Source organism: Aristolochia californica, unplaced genomic scaffold (assembly GCF_029961685.1).
Source record: "Aristolochia californica isolate CCGP_79_NKW_82.1479 unplaced genomic scaffold, dmAriCali1.0.hap1 SCAF_12, whole genome shotgun sequence".
Classification (NCBI taxonomy): domain Eukaryota; kingdom Viridiplantae; phylum Streptophyta; class Magnoliopsida; order Piperales; family Aristolochiaceae; genus Aristolochia; species Aristolochia californica.
In genome coordinates, this window is record NW_027181793.1 from 30,806,809 (window position 1) to 30,827,114 (window position 20,306).

The 20,306-nt window shown below is 36.9% G+C and overlaps 2 protein-coding genes across 3 annotated transcripts; one reads left to right on the plus strand and one right to left on the minus strand.

The window, feature by feature from the left end:
- Nucleotides 1-1,491: 1,491 nt before the first annotated feature.
- On the minus strand, nt 1,492-4,868 carry LOC137946879 (protein PHOSPHATE STARVATION RESPONSE 1-like). Its single transcript, XM_068793164.1, has 7 exons — nt 4,233-4,868; nt 3,928-4,129; nt 3,743-3,819; nt 3,614-3,653; nt 2,006-2,060; nt 1,824-1,893; nt 1,492-1,701 (listed from the first exon to the last, which is right to left on the minus strand). Exons 1-7 carry the CDS (start codon nt 4,866-4,868, stop codon nt 1,492-1,494), a joined length of 1,290 nt encoding a protein of 429 aa, XP_068649265.1.
- A 7,101-nt stretch (nt 4,869-11,969) lies between these two features.
- LOC137946093 (polyadenylate-binding protein 7) lies at nt 11,970-16,756 on the plus strand. 2 transcript variants are annotated; one of them, XM_068792275.1, is made up of 10 exons: nt 11,970-12,391; nt 12,970-13,088; nt 13,196-13,389; nt 13,621-13,880; nt 13,965-14,071; nt 14,159-14,348; nt 14,502-14,800; nt 14,895-15,041; nt 15,889-16,101; nt 16,219-16,756. In XM_068792275.1, exons 1-10 carry the CDS (start codon nt 12,199-12,201, stop codon nt 16,426-16,428), a joined length of 1,932 nt encoding a protein of 643 aa, XP_068648376.1. In that variant the 5' UTR covers nt 11,970-12,198; the 3' UTR covers nt 16,429-16,756. The 2 variants fall into 2 exon arrangements, with proteins under 2 accessions (XP_068648376.1, XP_068648377.1); XM_068792276.1 differs by having other exon boundaries at nt 15,892-16,101.
- Nucleotides 16,757-20,306: the final 3,550 nt, after the last annotated feature.

Below are 20,306 nucleotides of genomic sequence, written 5' to 3' on the forward strand. Positions count from 1 at the left end.
CATAGGAAAGCTATAAAGAAATAAAAAAAACTTATTTTCATATTTAATTCTTATCAATGCATTTTTTGTCTTTTATTTCTCTTACCTCTACTCCTGTGTAGGCGCTTAAGTCTCCTTTCCCTAAAAACCATGGTTTTTTTACCCGATAGTTTGACCCATTACTCGACTACAAGGTTGACCCGGATTTTAATGGGAGAGGGTTAGGTCGAGGGATCAGACTTGCTCCTTTTTTTTTGGGACTAGTCATGAGTCTAGCTCTAGACTCGAGCAGAACCAATCCAACTTGGTTGAGTTGACCCGAGTTTTGAAGAACGAGGTCAGATCCCAATTCTAGGTAAAAAAACCATGCTAAGAACATGATTGCCACCATTCACATAACTAAATACATAATTACTATTATTAATTTACTGGCAAATGGAAAATACAATGCATGAAATTCTTCTCTAAATAAAAATTATAATTACATGGGTATATATGCTTAGGATTAAGAAAAAATAATAAAAGTTTCAAGTAGTTAAAACCCTCATCCCCAAGTTGGGCCTCTACATAAGAGTTTTTGGAGCAGATATCTGAGACCTCGGTTAAGTATCAGGTATATTGGCTATACACTCCTGTATCAATTTACCTCAGCTGATACAGGATGTATCAGACGGCAAAATCCGATCCGATATCAGCTGATATACAATATAGACCAGTAGGAATTCCAAACTGAACATCTCTGTTCATGCCTTTGAGGATTGATGTATCTTTATTTGAAGTTGTTTAAGACCAGAGGAATTCCAAACTGAATATCTCAGTTCAAGCCTTTGAAGCCTGCATCCCTTGTGAATATGATGTTATTTATATGGGGATTAGTGTGTCTTAAATTGAATCCCAACTGAATGTCTCTGTTCATGCCTTTGAGACCAAAAATAGCCATGGGGATGGGGCTTCTCCTTTCTGTTATTCTTCTTCTCTTTTGGAAGAATAAAAATTCGAGAAACGTCGTCACCACAAGAATTTTTGTATTTTGAAGATCTAGAATCTAAACACTTTAAACCTGTTTTGTGTCAATGGCTGCCCTGCAAATTGTGTACTTCTCAAACAGTCAAAAAATTGCTCTAAGCCTTCAGAATAATAATGTGTAAGATATGAAGCAACTTATGTACAGATTTCATGGTAGGAAGTCTTTGTGAAAGAATATACCTGCCTGACAAACTTATAAGTGTATTTCTACATCATAATCAATTTAACTATCAATCACTAGCTCACTGAACAAGTTTTTAGTGATGCAACCTGTAACACACAATTTAATGTTACTCTTGGAAATGCTGAAGCAGCTAATATTGGACCATAAATTGAGGCTGTTTTCTTCACACAACCTCCTGCGTTTTTTTTGGCTTCTTTTGTTCTTTGATGGAGCTCAGATCAGAGACCCTAAAGTTCAATCATGAACCTTTCATGATACAGCTGATCTTTTGCACAAAAATTATATCATGATAGTCTGTGTCACTAACTGATCTTGGATGGAAATTGAGCATTCTCAAAATCTTGTCCAAATTCTAAACCCGGAACATCTTCATGGGCAACTGATTCTTCCTCAGAAAATTTCCCATCCAAGTTTTGGGTATCAAAGAGGTTCTTCTCTTTCTGTTGCTGATCAAACATCCTTTGTAGTTGCTTCCCTTGTTCTTCAATTTGCACTTGTAACTTTCTCTGAATCTGATCCAAACAATTGTAAGATGGGTTGTACTGGAGCTTGATTCTAACTGCTCATGTCATAATGTTTGAAAAAATAAAATACCTCTAACTGCTCATGTCATAATGTTTGAAAAATAAAATACCTCTAACTGCTCATGTAGCCGCCTTTGGACATCCAATTGCAGCCGAAGTGCTTCTGTAATTTGAATACCACTTCAAAATACCCATTAAACAATTATATTAGAAACCACCATAAACCATGAAAAATGACTAGTTTTAGACCCAAGGAATGTGTGTGTGTGTGAGAGAGAGAGAGAGAGCATACGCTTTCAGGTTCAGTTGTGGAATATCACTGGTGAGTTGTGTTTTCTCAAATTTCTCTGTAGTAGAACAGCATAACATATTTTAAATGCTTTATCATCACAATCACTCTGCAAGTGATCATATTTTCTCGTTTGATTGCTCAAGAAGTGAAGATAAAAAATCAGTGAGAGATTCCACACACTCATGTGGTATCATAACCCTAACAAAATAAGGAAAAACGAGGTATTGATGAGCACTGGCAAACTTAAATGCTAGAGCATTTTTTTTTCCACCCAACTGAAGAAAGCTTAGCATATAAAAAATCCTTTGATGCTTGAGAATTGTTAATATCACATGATATAGTTTTCAAATTATCAGCATTTAGAATATCTCACTATTTAGGCACAACCTTTCTAAAAGCAGTCAATGACAGTTTGTTCCTCACTAAAACAGAAAACATACAGTTCAGAAAATGGTATGTGAAATGTTCATCAGTTTCGTGTAAATATAGAAGCCAAGAAACAGAAAGCTACATAATAAGCTTCAGTAAAATGGTTTTCTTCTGGTTTATCACTTTCTTCTTTAATTCTTTGATTATTTAACTCAAAGAGACATCACAAGCTTTGATCAGGTCAATTTTTTCACAGACAAGACGAGAAGTAGACTAGGTTCTCACAAGAGAACTTTCTCACTAGAGAAGTAGACTAGTTTCTCACTAGAGAAGTAGACTAAGCTCTCATGATAAAACTCAAAATCATAACCCATCAAGTAGATCACTCACCAGCTTTAGCTCCAGCCAGAGATAGAAGTAAAAATGACACCAGTTTGACAACAAATCCTACTCATTTCTCTCCCTCGACCCACTTAATGGGGAAAAAAGAAAAAGTAGGTCCAACAGATTTCTTTAACATCACTAATGTTCTATTTAATAAAAAATGTTTAAACAAACGAAGGTCTAACCAGTTAGGAAGATCTAGTTGATGGAAACGTTTGAAAAACACCTCATAGACACACATAGAGACAACGCAAAAGAAGAAATGGAAAAGCAAAAGTCAGTCGACATTGCAAAAGAAAATAAGTGAAACAAGAATGGATGGTTTCCCCAGACTTATTTGACTAACTTATTGAGTAACATATGCCAGAAAGAAGAAAATGCACACGGTAAATTCAACAAATCTAGTTAAACAAATAGTCAAATTCTCTCCTTAATTTAACATCTCAAGTACAGCACTTGAAAAAGAAAACTACAATCAAAATCCCCAGGTTTAAGTGCTGTGTGATATTTTTCCCCCCTCTTCAGTCTGGCTCACTAAGAAACAGAAGGCCCTCAAAAAGGGTACCTTTTATGTCCCAAACTAGAGCAGATTGGCAAACTAATGTATGATAGTACAACTAACTAATTCAAACACAAACAAAGTTGTTACAAATAACTTAAATCAATTTCATCTTAAGCATAATGCATTTAAACATTGAGAGATAAGCATCACATCAGTCCAATAATGTTCCACAAGGGCAAAAACACCTGTAATTACCTATAACTAACCAACAATTACAAAGACAGGTCAAACAAATGACAATTAAGAAAATAAACTTGCCACGTAAAATTGACTAATCATGTGCAAACATTTACCTTCAGTGGAATTACATACATACTTGGCCATTCGATATTTCTGAAATCACAAATAGAATAAGTTCCAAGATGAAAAGTACACTGTGCCAGAGTGAATTTGTTCCAATGGAAAGTGGTGGTCTAAGTTACCTGTAAATGGCTTTTCACATGAAAGATCGTCAATCCCTCATAATCCATTAACTTCAAAATCCCTTTTGGAGTTGCTTCTGAATTCAATTGAACAAAATTAATCTTCACTCACTGAAGTGTTTAAACGTTGACACTAGTTTGTCTGGAGAGAAGCTAAAGCCAATAGCTCTCCAGAAATTACTCACTCTCAGCTCCTCCAAGTTGATGCACTGCTTCAACAAATCGCTCATGAAGATCTTGAGTCCACCTGATCCGAGTTTTGTTTGAGACACTGGATGGCAAATTGCCTGGAGAAAGTGCACCAACCCCTGAAGGTTTTGGAGAATGCTTTTCTACTGGGGGTTGGAAGCTTGATTGTACTGGCGAGATACAGGTATCAGAGATGACCTGCAAAAAACGAAAGGAAATTCAATTCTTATCACAAAGTTACCATTGCTGGCAGATGATTCATCAGTATAAGGTGAGAAACAGGAAAAAAAAAAAAGATTACTGAATTCAAGCCAGGATTGCGAAGACTGTCAACAGGCAAGAGGCACTTCCAATTTAAGGTGGCATTGTCATCCATACCCTCACTTTGCATTGACTGAAGGAGCTCTCCTCCCTGAAAATTTGTATTTGTTATCCTTGAACTACTATCATAAGTTCTAACACTTTGGTTGCTGTATGAAGGAAATTTTACAACTGACTGCAGAGTATTAAAGGATTGAGGAGCTGTGTCATTGTGCTCTTCTATGTCGACGGAGAAGGCAGTGGAGGACCTGTAAGAAGGGAATTCAGGTGGCAAACGACCTACTTGGTAGATGTAAGGAGGATAACTTGAGTAAGAATCACTAAGATAGAAAGAGGAATTTTGTGACTGGAAACCGCTGGATGCGCAAGAAGATGAATTAGTGGGTTCAAGATTTGGCTGGGGAGAGGACCCTTGCAACCAACCCATAGAATAGGGGTACTGAAAAAGCCTGCGAGCCATGTTTTGCTGAACACATTGTTCAACCAAAGGACCCTGAAGAGAAGCATCCATGTGTGACAATTGGCTGGAACTTGAACTCCGACCAGACTGACCAGAGAACTCAACCAACGTATTCGTCAAGGATCTTGTCCTCTCCTCTATCTTCTGCGTGTTCATTTACAAGTGATGCAAAGCTGTGCAAGCACGACTGCAAGCCAAAACAGCACCCACTAATAACAGTTCGTTTCCTCTGAACTCAAAAATAGTACTTCCTGTGTTAGTTGGTCATCAAACAATACACACACCATAGCTAATAAAATTAAAGTCACTGACATTATTCTTCACAGGATAAGACACGGAAATCACACGTAAAAGGCAAAGGAAACAAAGTCATCAATCAACTAACCCTATTGCTGAAATTCAAAAAGGTTTTATTCCCAGATAGTCTCTCTTCTCCATTCTACAAGACTTGCTGCATAAGATAACGCATTAAAATGCATAATCCCATCGAAGCTTTTATACATTCCTAAGATGGATGGGGATAAGCACCGATTTAGTGATATGCCCAATGCCAGAAACATGAAAAAAGTAACATAAGATTAAAAAAAAAAAAAAAAAAAGTTACCCGGTTTTCCCTTCATAACGATGGGTTCTTGGTACAGACAAAGATAGATTTTCAACTGGCACAGCAGAAAAGGACACGGAACCGATGAGAGGAGAACTTAAAAGAATATATGAGCGCAATAATTTCCAACTCGATGCGAAGTTTACAGAGATCCTCAGAGAAGGATAGGGATGAAGAGCATTTGCTAATAGCGCCAATGCATAAAACAATGTAGAATAAAGTATTTAGTATCAATAAGAAACCAGAAAGTAGAAAACCAGAAGGAATCTAGCTTTTTTAATCCATTGAGTTGTATTCTCTACGTGGGTGGTTGAAAACAACACAAGCTTCGCATGCGTTTTTAACCCGCGAATAAAGAACGAAGACAATACAGAGAAATACTGTAGTAGCCATGAAAAGCAGACAATGATTATGATAAGCTTAAATCTAAAAACCTCTTGCAGATGTAAATACACTCGAACTGCAAACACGTAGGAGTTAAAAGAAAGACAAGAGAACAGTAATCTGTAAACGTAATATATGAAAACATGATATAAAAAACCTACTGCCTACTTCTACCGTGATTGCATTGGGATCTCCAAATCGCCACTTCACTACCAGTGAAAAACATTGAAAAGGGGATGAAAGTTATTCTCGTGGAGTCCGAATCGGATTTTTTCTAGTTGAAGGGTCGGATGGAATAATTAGAGCCGACCCGAACTCCACGACAGCGTAAAAGGACCGAAGATTTTACAATCTCTGCTGCTGAATCCGTATCCCTCTGCACTGGTGTAGTGGAATATGAGAAAGATATGAGACCCTTTGCGTAGAACGCATTAAAAGTGCAGCCATTTCAAGTACAAGATTAAACAGGAAAGTTACAATGACCCACGAGCATCGAACGTTTTCTTAATTCAGAAACCTGTTCAGAATCAACAGTCCAGCATCGTATATTTTATTATCCGATTAGAAGGGTGAGTGAAGAATGAATTTTGCTAGAGATTATCTAAACGTAGTTACAAATTCTTTCCTGTCCCCCTGCCCTCCTAGTATATCAAACGTTCGGGACCATCTCCACAAACAAGGAGAAGATCAATCTGCAGTATGAATGAAACAAGGAGAAGATCAATTAAAAATAATTTCTTTTGTGATCATTTCAATACATGCTTGCATGCAGAAATCTTTAGAACGGCTTTCGTTGTTAACAACTAATACACTAGAAAAATGTGAAAAACAAAGCTGTCTCCTCGAGGAAAAAAAATTTCCGAGAGAAGGGAGGAAGAAGAAACAGTGAACAAAGTCTTTCCTTTTTCTGGTTTTACAACGTGCCCGTCTTATGTGCGGGTAGGCCCCTGAAATATTGAATTCAATATTTTAATCGCAGGGATTATAAGAGTTTACAATCCCAGAACATGTAGGCAACATGTCATCGTCGTCCAAAATGCGGCAAAAACACAGTCGATCGCCAATTGTCGTCGCATTTCTGAGAGTCCAAACTCCAAAATCCAAACCCTTCGATAATTACACACTCACCCGGAGGGTAAAGAGAAGAAAAATTGGATGGTTCGAAACTATAGTCTGAAAAATAATGAAAGTGACCACATTGGCGGCCATCATTGTTTGACTCCGTGGCCTTGCAACTAAGTTTTTGGAATGTTCAGATTGTTGCTTTCATCAAAAAGACTGCGCTTATTCCACGTCCTTCTTCACTGTACCAAGGATCAAATGGCCCTTTGAGAGCTGAAAGGACCACTGCTTCGTCTTCCTCCATATGCCTCCACATCAGCTTCCATGCTAAAGACCTGAAGAAGCTGGTTAAATGCTTACTTCTTGTGGGTTCCCACAATCGCACTAGCTCAAACTTAGGGTGGACATGGGTGAGGTTTGTGTTAGGTTTCTTAAAAATTAAATGAATTTATTGCTCAAAAGATTTGATAGAGGACTAGTTTAGCTGACAAAAGCTCGAATTAATGGTTCAAAGTGGATTTCAAAACTTAGATTAGCATCCAAATATCAAATTTTGGTTCAAGGCAATTCAATTGTCAATTCTAATCTAATTTTATCTAAAGCAAGGAACAAACTTTCGACTTTTGAAAGTTCAAAAATAGTTATTTGAGGGCGATTAGGACTTGGGATATCCTTTTAGAAAACTTAAGTTGATATTAGAAGGCAGCATTACTATCACTAAAAGTTGCTATCACCTTTGCACACAATTGCCTACAAAAAAAAGTGATTTTTCTTCTAAAGTACACTAACGTGATCTAAATTCTGAAAAATTAGAAGTTTGGGTAGATATTTAAAAGGTGAAGTGGAGAGGGTTGCATAATATCCTCACAATTTGATTCTGTAAGATGGAATTTTATCCTTGAATATAATCCCTGTATTTGAAGGTTTAACTTGAGACTCGGAATTATTTACTTCAATTAGAGTATGCCTACACGATTCTCCCTATGCTTAACGTAACCACAATCTCGGTCTGCAATCTCCGATCTCAGTTCTCCTTGGTTGATATCCTTACGAAGAACTCGAATAATTTGAAGAATCCATTGGCATGATTCGACGTCCTTAGAGCTCGCCTGTTATGGAATCTCTACTGGGGAGAATTGTCCTGCTAAATGCTAAATAAAGTAAGAGCAATTTGCCGGAAAAAATTCCGGTATCGGAGCTGCTCGATCGTACACGCAAGAATAATATGCTAATTCATTGACTGTCCTTCCCATCCACCGTTTCGATACTCCCGGAAAAGAAAACCCATTTCGATATTCCATTTCCTCCCTGGGTTTTGGAGGAGAGAGAGAAGGAACAAATCCCCTGTGGCTACTTGTGAAAGAACCTTGGCACTTGGCAGTGCCGCAGTTAGCTGACATTCTTTCGCGATGAGCTTATCCTGTTGTCTTCCAGAGAGACCTTTCGCTTGCCCTCCCCTCTTGTCACTTCTCTTGTCAAAATAGTAAATTAATCTTTACATGCATACGAATTTGCTGTACATTACTATTTGTTAAATGGAATATGTGTCAATAAACTTTTTGTGTCATATTTATCTGCTTACCCAAAAAGGGCAAGCGTTGATTTAACAACAACTTGAAATTTTAATGAACAAGTTTACATACTTTTTATTCTTTTAATTTATTTTAATTTTATAATAAATATATATATATTAATATTTAAATGTTTATTTTAATTATGCATTTCCTTACACAGGGATAATCGAGAAAATAAGTTATTTCATATACCATTTCAGTTATTATTTGAGTATTTTATATCTATTCCGTTCGATATTTAGATTATGTTTATTTATGCAGTTATTGTTGGGTAAACGGATAAACATGTAATTATATGAAAATAGTAAATAACAATAATAAAGTAGATAATTTTTCTTTAAAATAAAAAAATATATAGCAACACGTTTATAATTTTTAAATACAATAAATAAGCCATATAAGGTCTTCGCTACGTAGGTATGTAAAAAATTACAATAATACTCATATATAATCAATAATCAGGTAAATAAGTGTCAATAAGTATTTACCCAGATCTATTCAGTTAGTGTTGAAGAGCAGATATAGAAGAGTTTTATAAAACTCTCAAAGTAAGATATTTTACAGAGCCAAAATTAATATGGTGGAATCTTATAGGAGTCTCACAAGAAAAGGTCTCACAAAAGAGTCTCAGTTAAAAATATTTTAATTATATTATTCTTCTATTTATGTTTAATTGTTCAGTTTTTGTAGGACTTATCTTTTAGTGTTCAAGTTTGGGTGTAACTGGAATAAGGGGTAGTTTAATTGTAATTAAATTGTAATTGTTTCTTCTATTATAAATAGTGGCTAATATACTCAAATTACAATAAGTTAATGATTTTTTTTTTTTTTTTAGAAATTGAGCACTCTTTAGGTTTAGTTTCTTTAGAAACAAACTGTTTCTGACTCTAAGCTATATTTTTTAAGATATCGATATCAGAAGTACCAAAGTTTAGTTTTGTAAAAAATCTCTCATTTTTTTGTATTTTCTCTCATATTATCTCTCTATGCATTCATGTGAATTGAGTTTTTTTTTTGCCTAAAATTCGAGATTTTTAGCCAAATTTCTCTTTTAATAAGAGAGTTTTGGTCAGACTCAACGACTCTATGATGTGCTCATTCAAGGTATGCGATATCTTGCTTCAATGTTGCTTACAAGTTTTATGGTTTTGTTACTTGGTTGTGCATCTTCCTCATAGTTAACTTCAAAAAATTGTGATCACCCCAAAAAGTTATAATTGGTCAAATTTATTATGTTCTACAGTTATAGTCTCCCCTAGTTTTAAAAAAATTATCACATTGGAAGTATGGGTGTTACATTGTCATCTCCTTCCAGTTACAATTGTTTTCCTGCACTATTTGTTCAATTTATTCAATTCAGAGCAATGTTTAGACCCACTACCTAAAAAGTATAGAAGTGTGCCCAACATCCAGCTTGAGTCAAGTATTTTGTTCTTCTCCCAATATGTGATTTGTGTTTTAGCTACCCTTAAAAGGTGAGCAGTCTCTTTGTTGTTCCTTAAAGTTAGATCGTTTTTTCGCCTTTAAAATTGAACATAATATGTTTTAGACTATGACCATTTTTACCGATGTATAGAGCTTTGTAGTACGACTAGGAGGAATTTTCTTCTCCCATATTATGTTTTGTCCAAGCTAGGTCTCTGTCTTTTTTATTCCCTGCTTAAGGGGAAAAAGTAGAAGAAGTACAAGAAAAAAAATAGTTTATTTCACATGTTGTAGTAATTTTTATATGACCAAAATATTAAAGACAGGGAAAACACGAAAGAAGAAGTTTTTGCATAAAGATTTTTCTTGCATATATGAAGATTTTTTTTCCAGCAAAAGAAAATTAATGACCAAAAATCATTTTCATTGCAAGTTGAAGTTATGAACTCCAACTTGAAGGGGAGTGTTGAATAACAGACATGGAAGAGTTTTAAATGACTATCACAGTAAGAAGTCTCATAGAGCCAAAATTAATATAGTGGAGTCTTACATAAGTCTCATAAAATGAAGTCTCACATAAGAGTATCGGTTAAATGTGTTTTAGTTATGTTAGAATTAAATTTATGTTTTGTTGTTCAATTGTTTTATGACTTTTATCTTTTAGTGTTTAACATTAGTGTAATTGGGACTAGAGTAGTTTTAGAGTAATTGGATTCTAATTGTTTCCTTTATTATAAATAAAGATTCATTATACTCAAATTACAACAAAATTATTAAATTATTTATCTTTTCTAGAAATTCAATAGTTAGAAAATGGGTAAAAGTACCTGATGATATATACGGGTAAGATTTGTCATTTTATATCTTATTCCGTTCAATAAATGGTAAATAAAAAAATAATTAATTGAATAAAATTGACACCCTTACTTGAGAATGATTGAAGTCTCTTTTTTCTTAGTTAACTCATCACATTTTATACAGATTGGGCAAGTCACAATGGGGGAGTGACTGAAACTATTGTTCCTTTTACTTTGAATTGCAGAAAGAAGGGCAGGATTTTTTATTTTTTTTTGTACAAAAGAAAAGAAAATTTGGGCGTCAAGTCTAGGGTTTAGTCTGTTGCTTTTGGATGTCAAAAAGAAAATTTAATGGTTTTTTTTATTTTACCAAAATTTCCAAAATAAAATAAAATTCAGAATCTTCATTCCCTGCCTGTCTGTCTTCTTCTCCAAGGAAGAATTCTTGCCGGCCATCTTTCTGCAGGCCTCATCTCCAATCTCTCCTGGGTTTTGAGTCATTTCTTTCTTCTCTCGTTTCTCTTTCTCGATGAATCGCAGCAAGTCTTTCTCTCCTAGAACTTGCAGCATCTGTGCAACAGGCACTCTTTTATTCTCCGTTTTCATCGTTTGGGTTTTCCCTCTTTTAGGTTTATTTCTTGCTCGTTCTAGAATTGTTTTGTATTCGTTCGCCAGAGAACACCCAGGCATTCCATGTCTGCTTTGTATCTCAACTCTGGTACAAACATTGATTACTGGAGTTGTACTGTGGAGATTGGACTTGTTTCATGAAGAAAATACAGTGAAGCTGCTTGGGACGGGAATCAACCCGAAATGCCAATCTTTCATTCTCTTCATTTCTACATTTCTGTTCCAAATCAAGCCTTGGGTCTCAGATTTTGCACCTCCTGATCCAATGTGAAGCAGGATTCTGCTAACACGGCCACTTGAAGACAGTGTGAACAGCTTTGATGATTCTAATATTTCTTTCATTGTTGCGTTTTCAATCAACTCCATTGGGGATCAGTCTTGGAAGGAGAGTGGGGAGAGGGGTTCTTATCTCGCCATTATAGAAAGAAAAGAAGGAAAATTAATCGATTGAATCAACATTTTGAATGCTGAAGAGAAGCAGTGATGCGTTGCAGAGAAGTCTTTCCAATTCTTATGGGGAAGGTGAGAGAACCGCCGCCTTTAATAGTGGGCCCGAAGTGGATTTGGTGGGTCCAGGACAATAAAAACAATACAATAGCGAGCCCATAAGAACGAGGAAAAGCCGGAAAGAGGGAGACGAGTCTGGTCAGCTTCCGAAGCAAGCGGCGGGGCTCGTGGTGAAGATTTGGCTGTGAAGTGGAGAGAGAAAGAGGAAAGAAAGGTTTAGAGAGAGAGAGAGCGTAGGAGAGTGAGGTGGACCTGACCGGGTCAGGGTCACCCTCCAGCCTTTTCCCAACCATATACCTCCCTCCCCAACTCCCGCGCCCATGCAAATCCCACTCTCACTCCCCCCTCCTTCTCTTTCGCGTTTTTTTCTCTCTCAAACCCTCGACCTCTCCAACTCTCGTGTTTCCTTATAGAGCAAAAACAACTTCCTTTCTCCTCTCCTCCTCCTCCTCCTCCTCCTTTTCTCCCCTTCTGCTTCTTTTCCTTGGTGGATTTGATCGACAATGGCGGTGTCTCCATCGATGCCGGCACCAGCCTCCCTTTACGTAGGGGATTTGCAACCTGACGTTACCGACGGTGATCTTTTCGAAGCCTTTTCTGGTATCGGTACTATCGGCTCCGTCAGAGTTTGTCGGGACACCATCACTGGTCGTTCTCTGGAATACGGCTACGTCAACTATATTTCCACCCAAGATGGTATTACTCCGCTAAACGTGTTACTTCTCCCTGCATGTTATTTTCTTCCTGTTAATCGTTACTCTTTTTTCTTTATTTTTATTCTGGGTGCGAGTTTCTTTCTTTTTTTTTGTCGTAATTTTCCCTTTTCTTTACTGTCTCGGTTGTTTGTTTCCTCAATTTCTTGAGACATACATTAGGCTTTTGTTTTGGTAATTCTGCCTACTGAATGTCTATTTTATTGATGAAAGTTTTGATTTTGTATTGAGGATATTGGAGGGCCGAGCATTGTTTACAGATTTCGTTCTCGTTACTTGTCCATCCCCATTCATTATCATATCCTTTTATTTTGTCTATTTTTTTTTTTTTTTTAGTGTTCACTTTCACAGTAATCTCTTCATTAGTTTCTATTACGAACCTTCCAACAGGAACTTTTACACCATTTTCTGGGCTTCTCTCTTTCCTTTCTTTTTATTCTGTTACTACACGATTCTTGGAATGGATCTTGTCACGGGAAACAATGTCGGCTGTTTTATTGTCTTATCATAATTTTTTCTTTGTTTTCTTAACGTTGCTTTCTTGTCATTTCTTTTGGTCAGCAACTAAAGCAATTCAGGAACTGAATCACACATTATTGAATGGGAAAGTGATAAGGATCATGTGGTCTCATAGAGATCCTGATGCAAGAAAGAGCGGGATTGGAAATCTGTTTGTGAAGGTATTCGATGGTATTTTTTGTTTTTGTTCTCTAGGTTTCAATGAAGATTAGAGGCTTTGCATGTTTGGGCATTAATTGTGATACCGTTATTGGCCTGTCTTGTCCAGAATTTGAATGAATCAATTGATAATGTGAAGCTTCATGATATGTTCTCGAAATATGGGAACATTTTGTCCTGCAAAGTTGTTGTATCCCCAGATGGCAAGAGCAAGGGATATGGATTTGTCCAGTTTGAGTCAGAAAAATCTGCAAATGCAGCCATTGAAAATCTCAATGGCACCATGTTTGGGGATAAGCAAATGTGAGTTCAATTCTTCTCTTTTTCTCTCTGCTGATCCTGGTGATCAAATCTTATGATTTCTTACATCTTTGGCTATTTCTTGTGAAGGTGATGCAGTTTCCTTTATTGTTAGTGTTCTTGAACATCTGCTAATTTTACTAATATATTTGCTGCAAGTTCCAAAATATTCCTTTAAACTAAAATAGTTTGTTTTTACTCTTTTTTTTGCTAACTTTTTCTGTATCATTTTAGATATGTTGGCATTTTCATAAAAAAGTGCGAGCGAGTCTTGCCCAGTCCAGATGTAAAGTATACAAATTTGTACATGAAAAATCTTGATCCTGATACAACTGAAGAGCTTCTCCAGGAGAAGTTTTCTGAATTTGGGAGTATTGCAAACTTGGTTATTTCAAAAGATAGCAATGGAGATTCAAGGGGGTTTGGGTTTGTGAACTTTGAAAACCCTGATGATGCAAAACAAGCGATGGAGAAGATGAATGGTGTACAACTTGGTAAGCTTTTGGTTTTCTCCCTTCTTGAAGCACAGACTGAAGATAGGATATTGACTTTTGTGGCTGATAAATTCTGTTTCACAGGGTCCAAAATTTTGTATGTTGCACGGGCCCAGAAGAAAGCTGAGCGTGAACAGATTTTACGCCATCAATTTGAGGCAAGGCGGAATGAGCAAATGCAAAAATTTAAGGTTTTCTTTTATCTCTTTTTGTTAACCACAATCTCTTAAGGTTTATGTGTTATATGCACTACTGCTGAAGTATTTCTCTATCTCCAGGGTTCTAATGTGTACATAAAGAACGTTGATGACGATGTTGATGATGAAGATCTTCGTCAATATTTCAGTCAATGTGGAACCATCACCTCTGTGAAATTAATGCGAGATGAGAGAGGAATTAGCAGGGGTTTTGGATTTGTGTGTTTTTCTACTCCTGAAGAAGCCAACAAGGCTGTGAGCACCTTACATGGTAATTAAAGCACTTAGTCCTTTGTTTTATTCACAAAAGAAACACCTGTTCCTTGAATTATGTTTTACAATGTTTTGTGTTTATTTTAGACATTATAAGGTTTCCTGTGTTGCACTCTTAAGCTCATCTGAGCCTTTGCATTTTCTCATATAGGATATATGTTCCATCGGAAGCCTTTGTATGTGGCTATTGCTCAGAGAAAGGAGGACAGGAGAGCCCAGCTGCAGATGCAGTATGTGCAACGTATGACAGCTTTGACAGGTCCCACCGCTGCTGTTATACCTGCTGGATATCCACCGCTATATTATACTCCGCCACCTCCTGGGGTTGTTTCACAACTTCCTCCAAGGCAAGGTCTGATGTACCAGCCCTTGGGTCTGAGACCAGGATGGAGGGCTAATGCATTCCCAACTCCTGCAAGGCCTGCCTTCCAACCAATGCCTCTCTCAGTGGTTAGCTAATTGGGGTGCTTAATTGAGTTAGTGAGAACCAAATTATCCAATGCACATCGCTTCTTTTTTATTATATCCTATTGTCTTTTTGCAGATACCTAATACTCCAGCAAGGCAGAACCGACAAAACAGGGGTCGGATGAATGGGCATGTGCTTTCTCAAAGTGGTCAATCTATGTCGTTTATGCCCCATATGCAACAAACAGCACAGTCACTGAAAGACGCCTCAGGCAATCAACAAGTACTGTTTTCATCCTTATCCAATCATTTATGGAGACATTTTTGTCAATTGCTTGCAGTTTCTCTGAGTTCTTTATTGTCTGTGCACAGCCTCTGGTGTAGTTTTAACTACAGTGTTAAGTAACTCTTGCCAAACTGCAAAAGTGATATCTGTTAGTGCAAAGTTTCTCTATCAGTCACTGGAAGATACTTCTGGCAATCCAACTATTTTGGTTCTCTTCAGTTTATTTGCTAGGGCATACTGTATAGCAGTTGGCTTTTCTTGAGTTCCTTGCCTTTTGGTGTGCCAATAGTCTCTGGTTTGGTTTAACTGCACTGGTTCAGTCATTTTCTTGTGAAGCTGGTAGAAATGCTTTCCTTTTGTGTCTAGGTGTATAATCATGTGGGCGTTGTTGGCACTGAGAAAATACTGTTGTTACTTTTGGGTCTAGCACTATAGTGAATGGCTATGACATTTCTTGTTCGAATGGTATTTTTAACAGAGCTTTCTTACAAGTATGCATCTTCTTAAATGAGGCCGAGAAATGGTGCTCCAAACTGTTTTTTCCATTCTACCATAAAAAAAGTCTCCTGAGTTGACATCAAAATGAAGAGCTGTTGACATGACTTCAACACTCGATATCATATTTACATATCCCATTTATCTTTTGTTGATGGTAGAAACAGTGTCTCAGTAGATCCACTGGTGGCTGTTTTGGCCCGTGGATTGCCTATGTTTGAATTTGGATTTGGGGAAGTCCCTTTATGAGCATATTTTTATTCGAACTGATTCAACTACCCACTACTAGAGTCACTTGTCATTATGAGGCAGAACCAAATATGGTACTCACAGTCTCTATTGTTTACAGCAGCGTGGCGGTCAGACTAAGTATGTACCCAATGGACGTTCGCGTGACCTCCACAATGGGCCCAGCATCACAACTGCTGCTCCTAACTCTCTTGGATCAGCAGCTTCCCAAGGAAGCTCAGAGATTTTGAGCAGTATGCTTGCTGCAACATCTCCGGGACACCAGAAACAGATACTCGGGGAACGCCTTTTCCCTCTTGTTAAGAAACTTAAGGTGATTATGATCAGCCCTGGACCAATTCGGCGATATCTTCTGACTATGGTTATGTTGGTGAGGTTTTAAATGCTGATGTTATTCTTTGCGTTCGTGCATCTTTCCTCTGACCTGCAGCATGAACGTGCTTCTAAAATAACGGGAATGCTGTTGGAGATGGACAACTCTGAGTTGCTACTGCTGTTAGAATCGCCAGAATCATTGGCTGCCAAAGTGGAAGAGGCAGTTCAAGTTCTGGAGTTGTCAAAGGCCAAAGTAAGCAGTGGAACTGGTGGCCAGGATTCTCTCCACACCAATTATTTGTCTGCGGAAGTTGCCGTGAACTGAAAAAGGTTTAAGTTCCCGACAGAAGCATTTTATGAGGTTCTGATTGTAGTTACTGTTTGCGGCAATTGGTAGAGCAACTTTGGAGAAGATCTTTCTGTTTTTTTTTTTTTTTTTTTACAAAAATTGAAACTCTTTACTTTCGTTTTAGTTCTTTGTTTTTTTTTCCCCAATGGTAGGAAACCCATTTTACATCTTGATGCCTCCAACTGTCATCCATAAATGGTAACTTGAGTTCACCACCATTCCACCCTATTCGTTTGAATGTCATTACTCAAAAAAACGTATTGCCTCTGCTTTGATATTGTGGTTCTCCACTTGTTTATCCTTCTTTTGCTCAACTCTGTTCTGTGAAAGGGAAAAAGAGTGTTACTATCACCCAATACAGCAATTCTTGAATCATGCCTATTGAACAACTGTATCTTTCCTTCTCTTTACAGGATCTGAATCTCTTAATTAAAAATAAATGGGTCCAGCTTATGGTGCCAAATTTTACCTAATCATTCGCTCTATGGCTTGTAAACAGATATATCCTGTACCCAGTGCAATAAAGAGTATCAAGTAACTGTTTTAAGATGATGGAAAATTTACTTTCCTCTTGACCAATATTTCCTGTGGAAGAATTTTCTCTTAGAAAGAAACTCCCTTTAATTCTTCCTGTTCCGTTTGTGCAATTGTAAGAAACAGTGTTTGTTGTTGCACCTACACTATCCTTGCATTTCTTTTCAATATAGTTATAAAAAAAATAAAAAATCTCTTCTCAAATGAATAAATTGACCCCAAGAAATCTTCTTTCTGGTTCTTCCTCTCATTTAGTGCAAAATCATCCACTTCTTGTCTTGTTTTCTAGATACGGGAATGGAAGCAGTGAGCAAGCTGCTGAAAGAACGAGCATTGAGTTATATTAGTGCACAAGGGAGAGAGCTGATCCTCCCCTCCTTTTTCCTTCACATGCAAGGAGAAGGATTTCCCAACTTCCCTAGACTTACGTATTTTCTGGTAAGATGTTGCCATTTTTATCTGTGTTTCCTCCCGTTCCCATTATCAGAAGGGAAGAGACGATACCAAATTACAAAGAATATAAAAGATACCAATATTGAGTGTGAGACCCTTCTGGTGGGGCGTATGCTCTGATAAAATCCCTGCACACACTCAAGACCCTTCACCTAAACTTTCAGTTTTCCAAACGTCTGGGTTAAAGTATGATCTTCCAACAGGAGTGTATCTAGATATTAGGAGGCAACATATAAGTAGAAAGAAACACCAATTCTCGGACTACACATAAGAAAAGCTATGTAACTAAAAATACATAAGGGAGAATATCACCCAAAAGAATATCGCTCACATTACCAGCCAGAAACTGCACCAAATGATGCAAATCCGGCCTGGAAACGAGCCTGATAGTCACCTTAAAGACCCTCTCACGCCTGCAAAGACCAAATACACAAGTAGGTGGTTTCAAGCTGTAAACAGACATGTATTGATGATTAACATTCTAGAAATATAATCACGAGTCAACGTGGTAACCAACTAAAATAAAACATGCACAATTGACGAAGTTACAAACCTAGTGAGTCAGCAAACAAGATGGGTCACATGTGGAGGTGGTTGGAACTTATAGACTTGTCCTAAATACTGGTTTTGTTTTAGACATTGAAAATACCTTTTATGTTCCATCCTTTTTCTAGAAAACCTTATCTTAGTTTATAGACTTTCACCTTATGGTTTCAGTTTCAATTTTCTTGGTCATTCTCTTCATTTGTATAAAGACAATATTCTTATTGGAAATGACATTTTGGATGTGAGTTGTTTAAACTTCTTTTAACTTCTACCCTTGATTGTAGTCTTAAACTGTGTATGGTACAAATATTGGCATTAAGCGTGGAGTTATAAATGAGAAATTCATCATGTTGTGGCACAAAAGATTAGGTCATATCTCCATTGATATAATTAAAATATTAGTAAATGGAGTCCTTGAAACTCTTGACTTTACTGATTTTGGTACTTGTGAGGATTGCATTAAGGGAAAACAAACTGACGAGTACAAGAAAGGTTCCAAGAGGACTTCTCATGTTTTAGAAATTATACACACTTTTATTTCAGGTCCTTATGATGCATGTTTTAATGGAAAAAAATATTTAATTACTTTTAGTGATGATTATACACGATATATGTATCTCGTTAAAATACAAGTTCAAGGGTGTTTTTGGTCATTTCCTATATTTTTCATATTATATTTTTCTCTTATAGTATGTTTATTAGATAGAGAATGTCTTATTTTATCTCTAGTTAAATTTTCATTCAATTTAGACATATATTTTAGGAGATGTAATTTTAAGTATTAAGGGGCATTTTTGCCCTTATGTAAATTTTCATTAAACCCTTATTACAAAGAAGCAGGAAGGAAACCTTTGTTATGTCATTGTCTACTTCCCATACACCTCATTCAGTGCAAGAAGCCTTGTGCTCTCTAGAATGGAAACAAGCTATGGTTGATGAAATGAGTACTTTAGTGTCACGAGAACATGGTGTCTATGTGATCCACCAATAAGAGTAGCTATTGTGGGGTATCGTTGGGTGTATACTATCAAATATAATGCGATGGCTCTATTGAACGATACAAAGTCCGGTTGGTAGCGAAAGGGTAAACGCAAACTTTTGGAGTTGATGTATTTGAGACATTCTCTCCTGTGACATGACTTACTTCGGTACGTATTTTGATATATGTGGTTGTTAATAAGGGCTGGTGTCTCTTTCAACTCGATGTGAAAAATGCCTTTTTATATGGTGATCTACATGAGGAAATGTATATGGAGCAACCTCCTGGGTATGTTGGTCACGGGGAGATAGGAAAGGTGTGTAAGCTGCAGAAGACTATTTATGGACTTAAACAAAGTCCACCGGGCCTGGTTTGAAAAGTTTAGTGATGTGGTAATACAATTTGGGTTCTATAGGAGTCATTGTGATAATTCTACATTCCTACTTAAAAGGAAAACTAGTATGGTGGTTTTGGTTGTCTATGTAGATGCATTGTGTTATCTGGTGATGATCTTGATGGTTTTACAGAAGTTAAACAATCTTTTGGCCACACATTTTCAGACAAAGAATTTGGGCTCTCTAAAGTACTTCATTGGCATTGAAGTCGCTCGTAGCAAGCGTGGTATTGTTCTTTCTCAAAGAAAATATATATTAGATATGTTACGGGAGCATGGTTTATTTGGTGCTAAACCCATAGATACCCCCATGGTAATTAATCATAATCTACATTACACCCAAGGTCCTACACTCAATGATAAAACTCAAATACCGATGATTAGTAGGTAAATTGATCTATGCTACAGTTTCCAAGCCAGATATCTCATTTAGTGTAGGAGTTGTGAGCCAATTCATGGAAAACCCTCAAAAAGTCTATTTAGAAGCTACTCAAAGGATTTTGAAGTACTTGAAGGGTACACCTAGAAAAGGTCTTCTGTACTCAAAATAGGAAAGTTGATATACTTGGGTATTTTAATGCCGATTATGCTGGGTGTAAGATGGATAAGCTTTCTACATCAAGCTACTGTTGTTTTGTTGGAGGCAACTTGGTAAGTTGAAAAAGTAAGAAACAAACAGTTGTGGCTAGGTCCAGTGCAGATGCTGAGTATCGAGCAATGACTCATACAGTTAGTGAGCTTATATGGATTAAGTACGAGCTTCTTGAGTTTGGTTTTACTTTACCTGCCACTTAATTAGAGATGCAATTATATAGGGGAAAGTGGTAACTCCTTATGTAAAGTCTTCAAACCAGTTGGAAGATATATTTACTAAGCCTTTGGAGAGACCTGAACATGTATCTTTTAGTGATAAGTTGAGATTGTTTGATATCTACTCTCCAGTTTGGG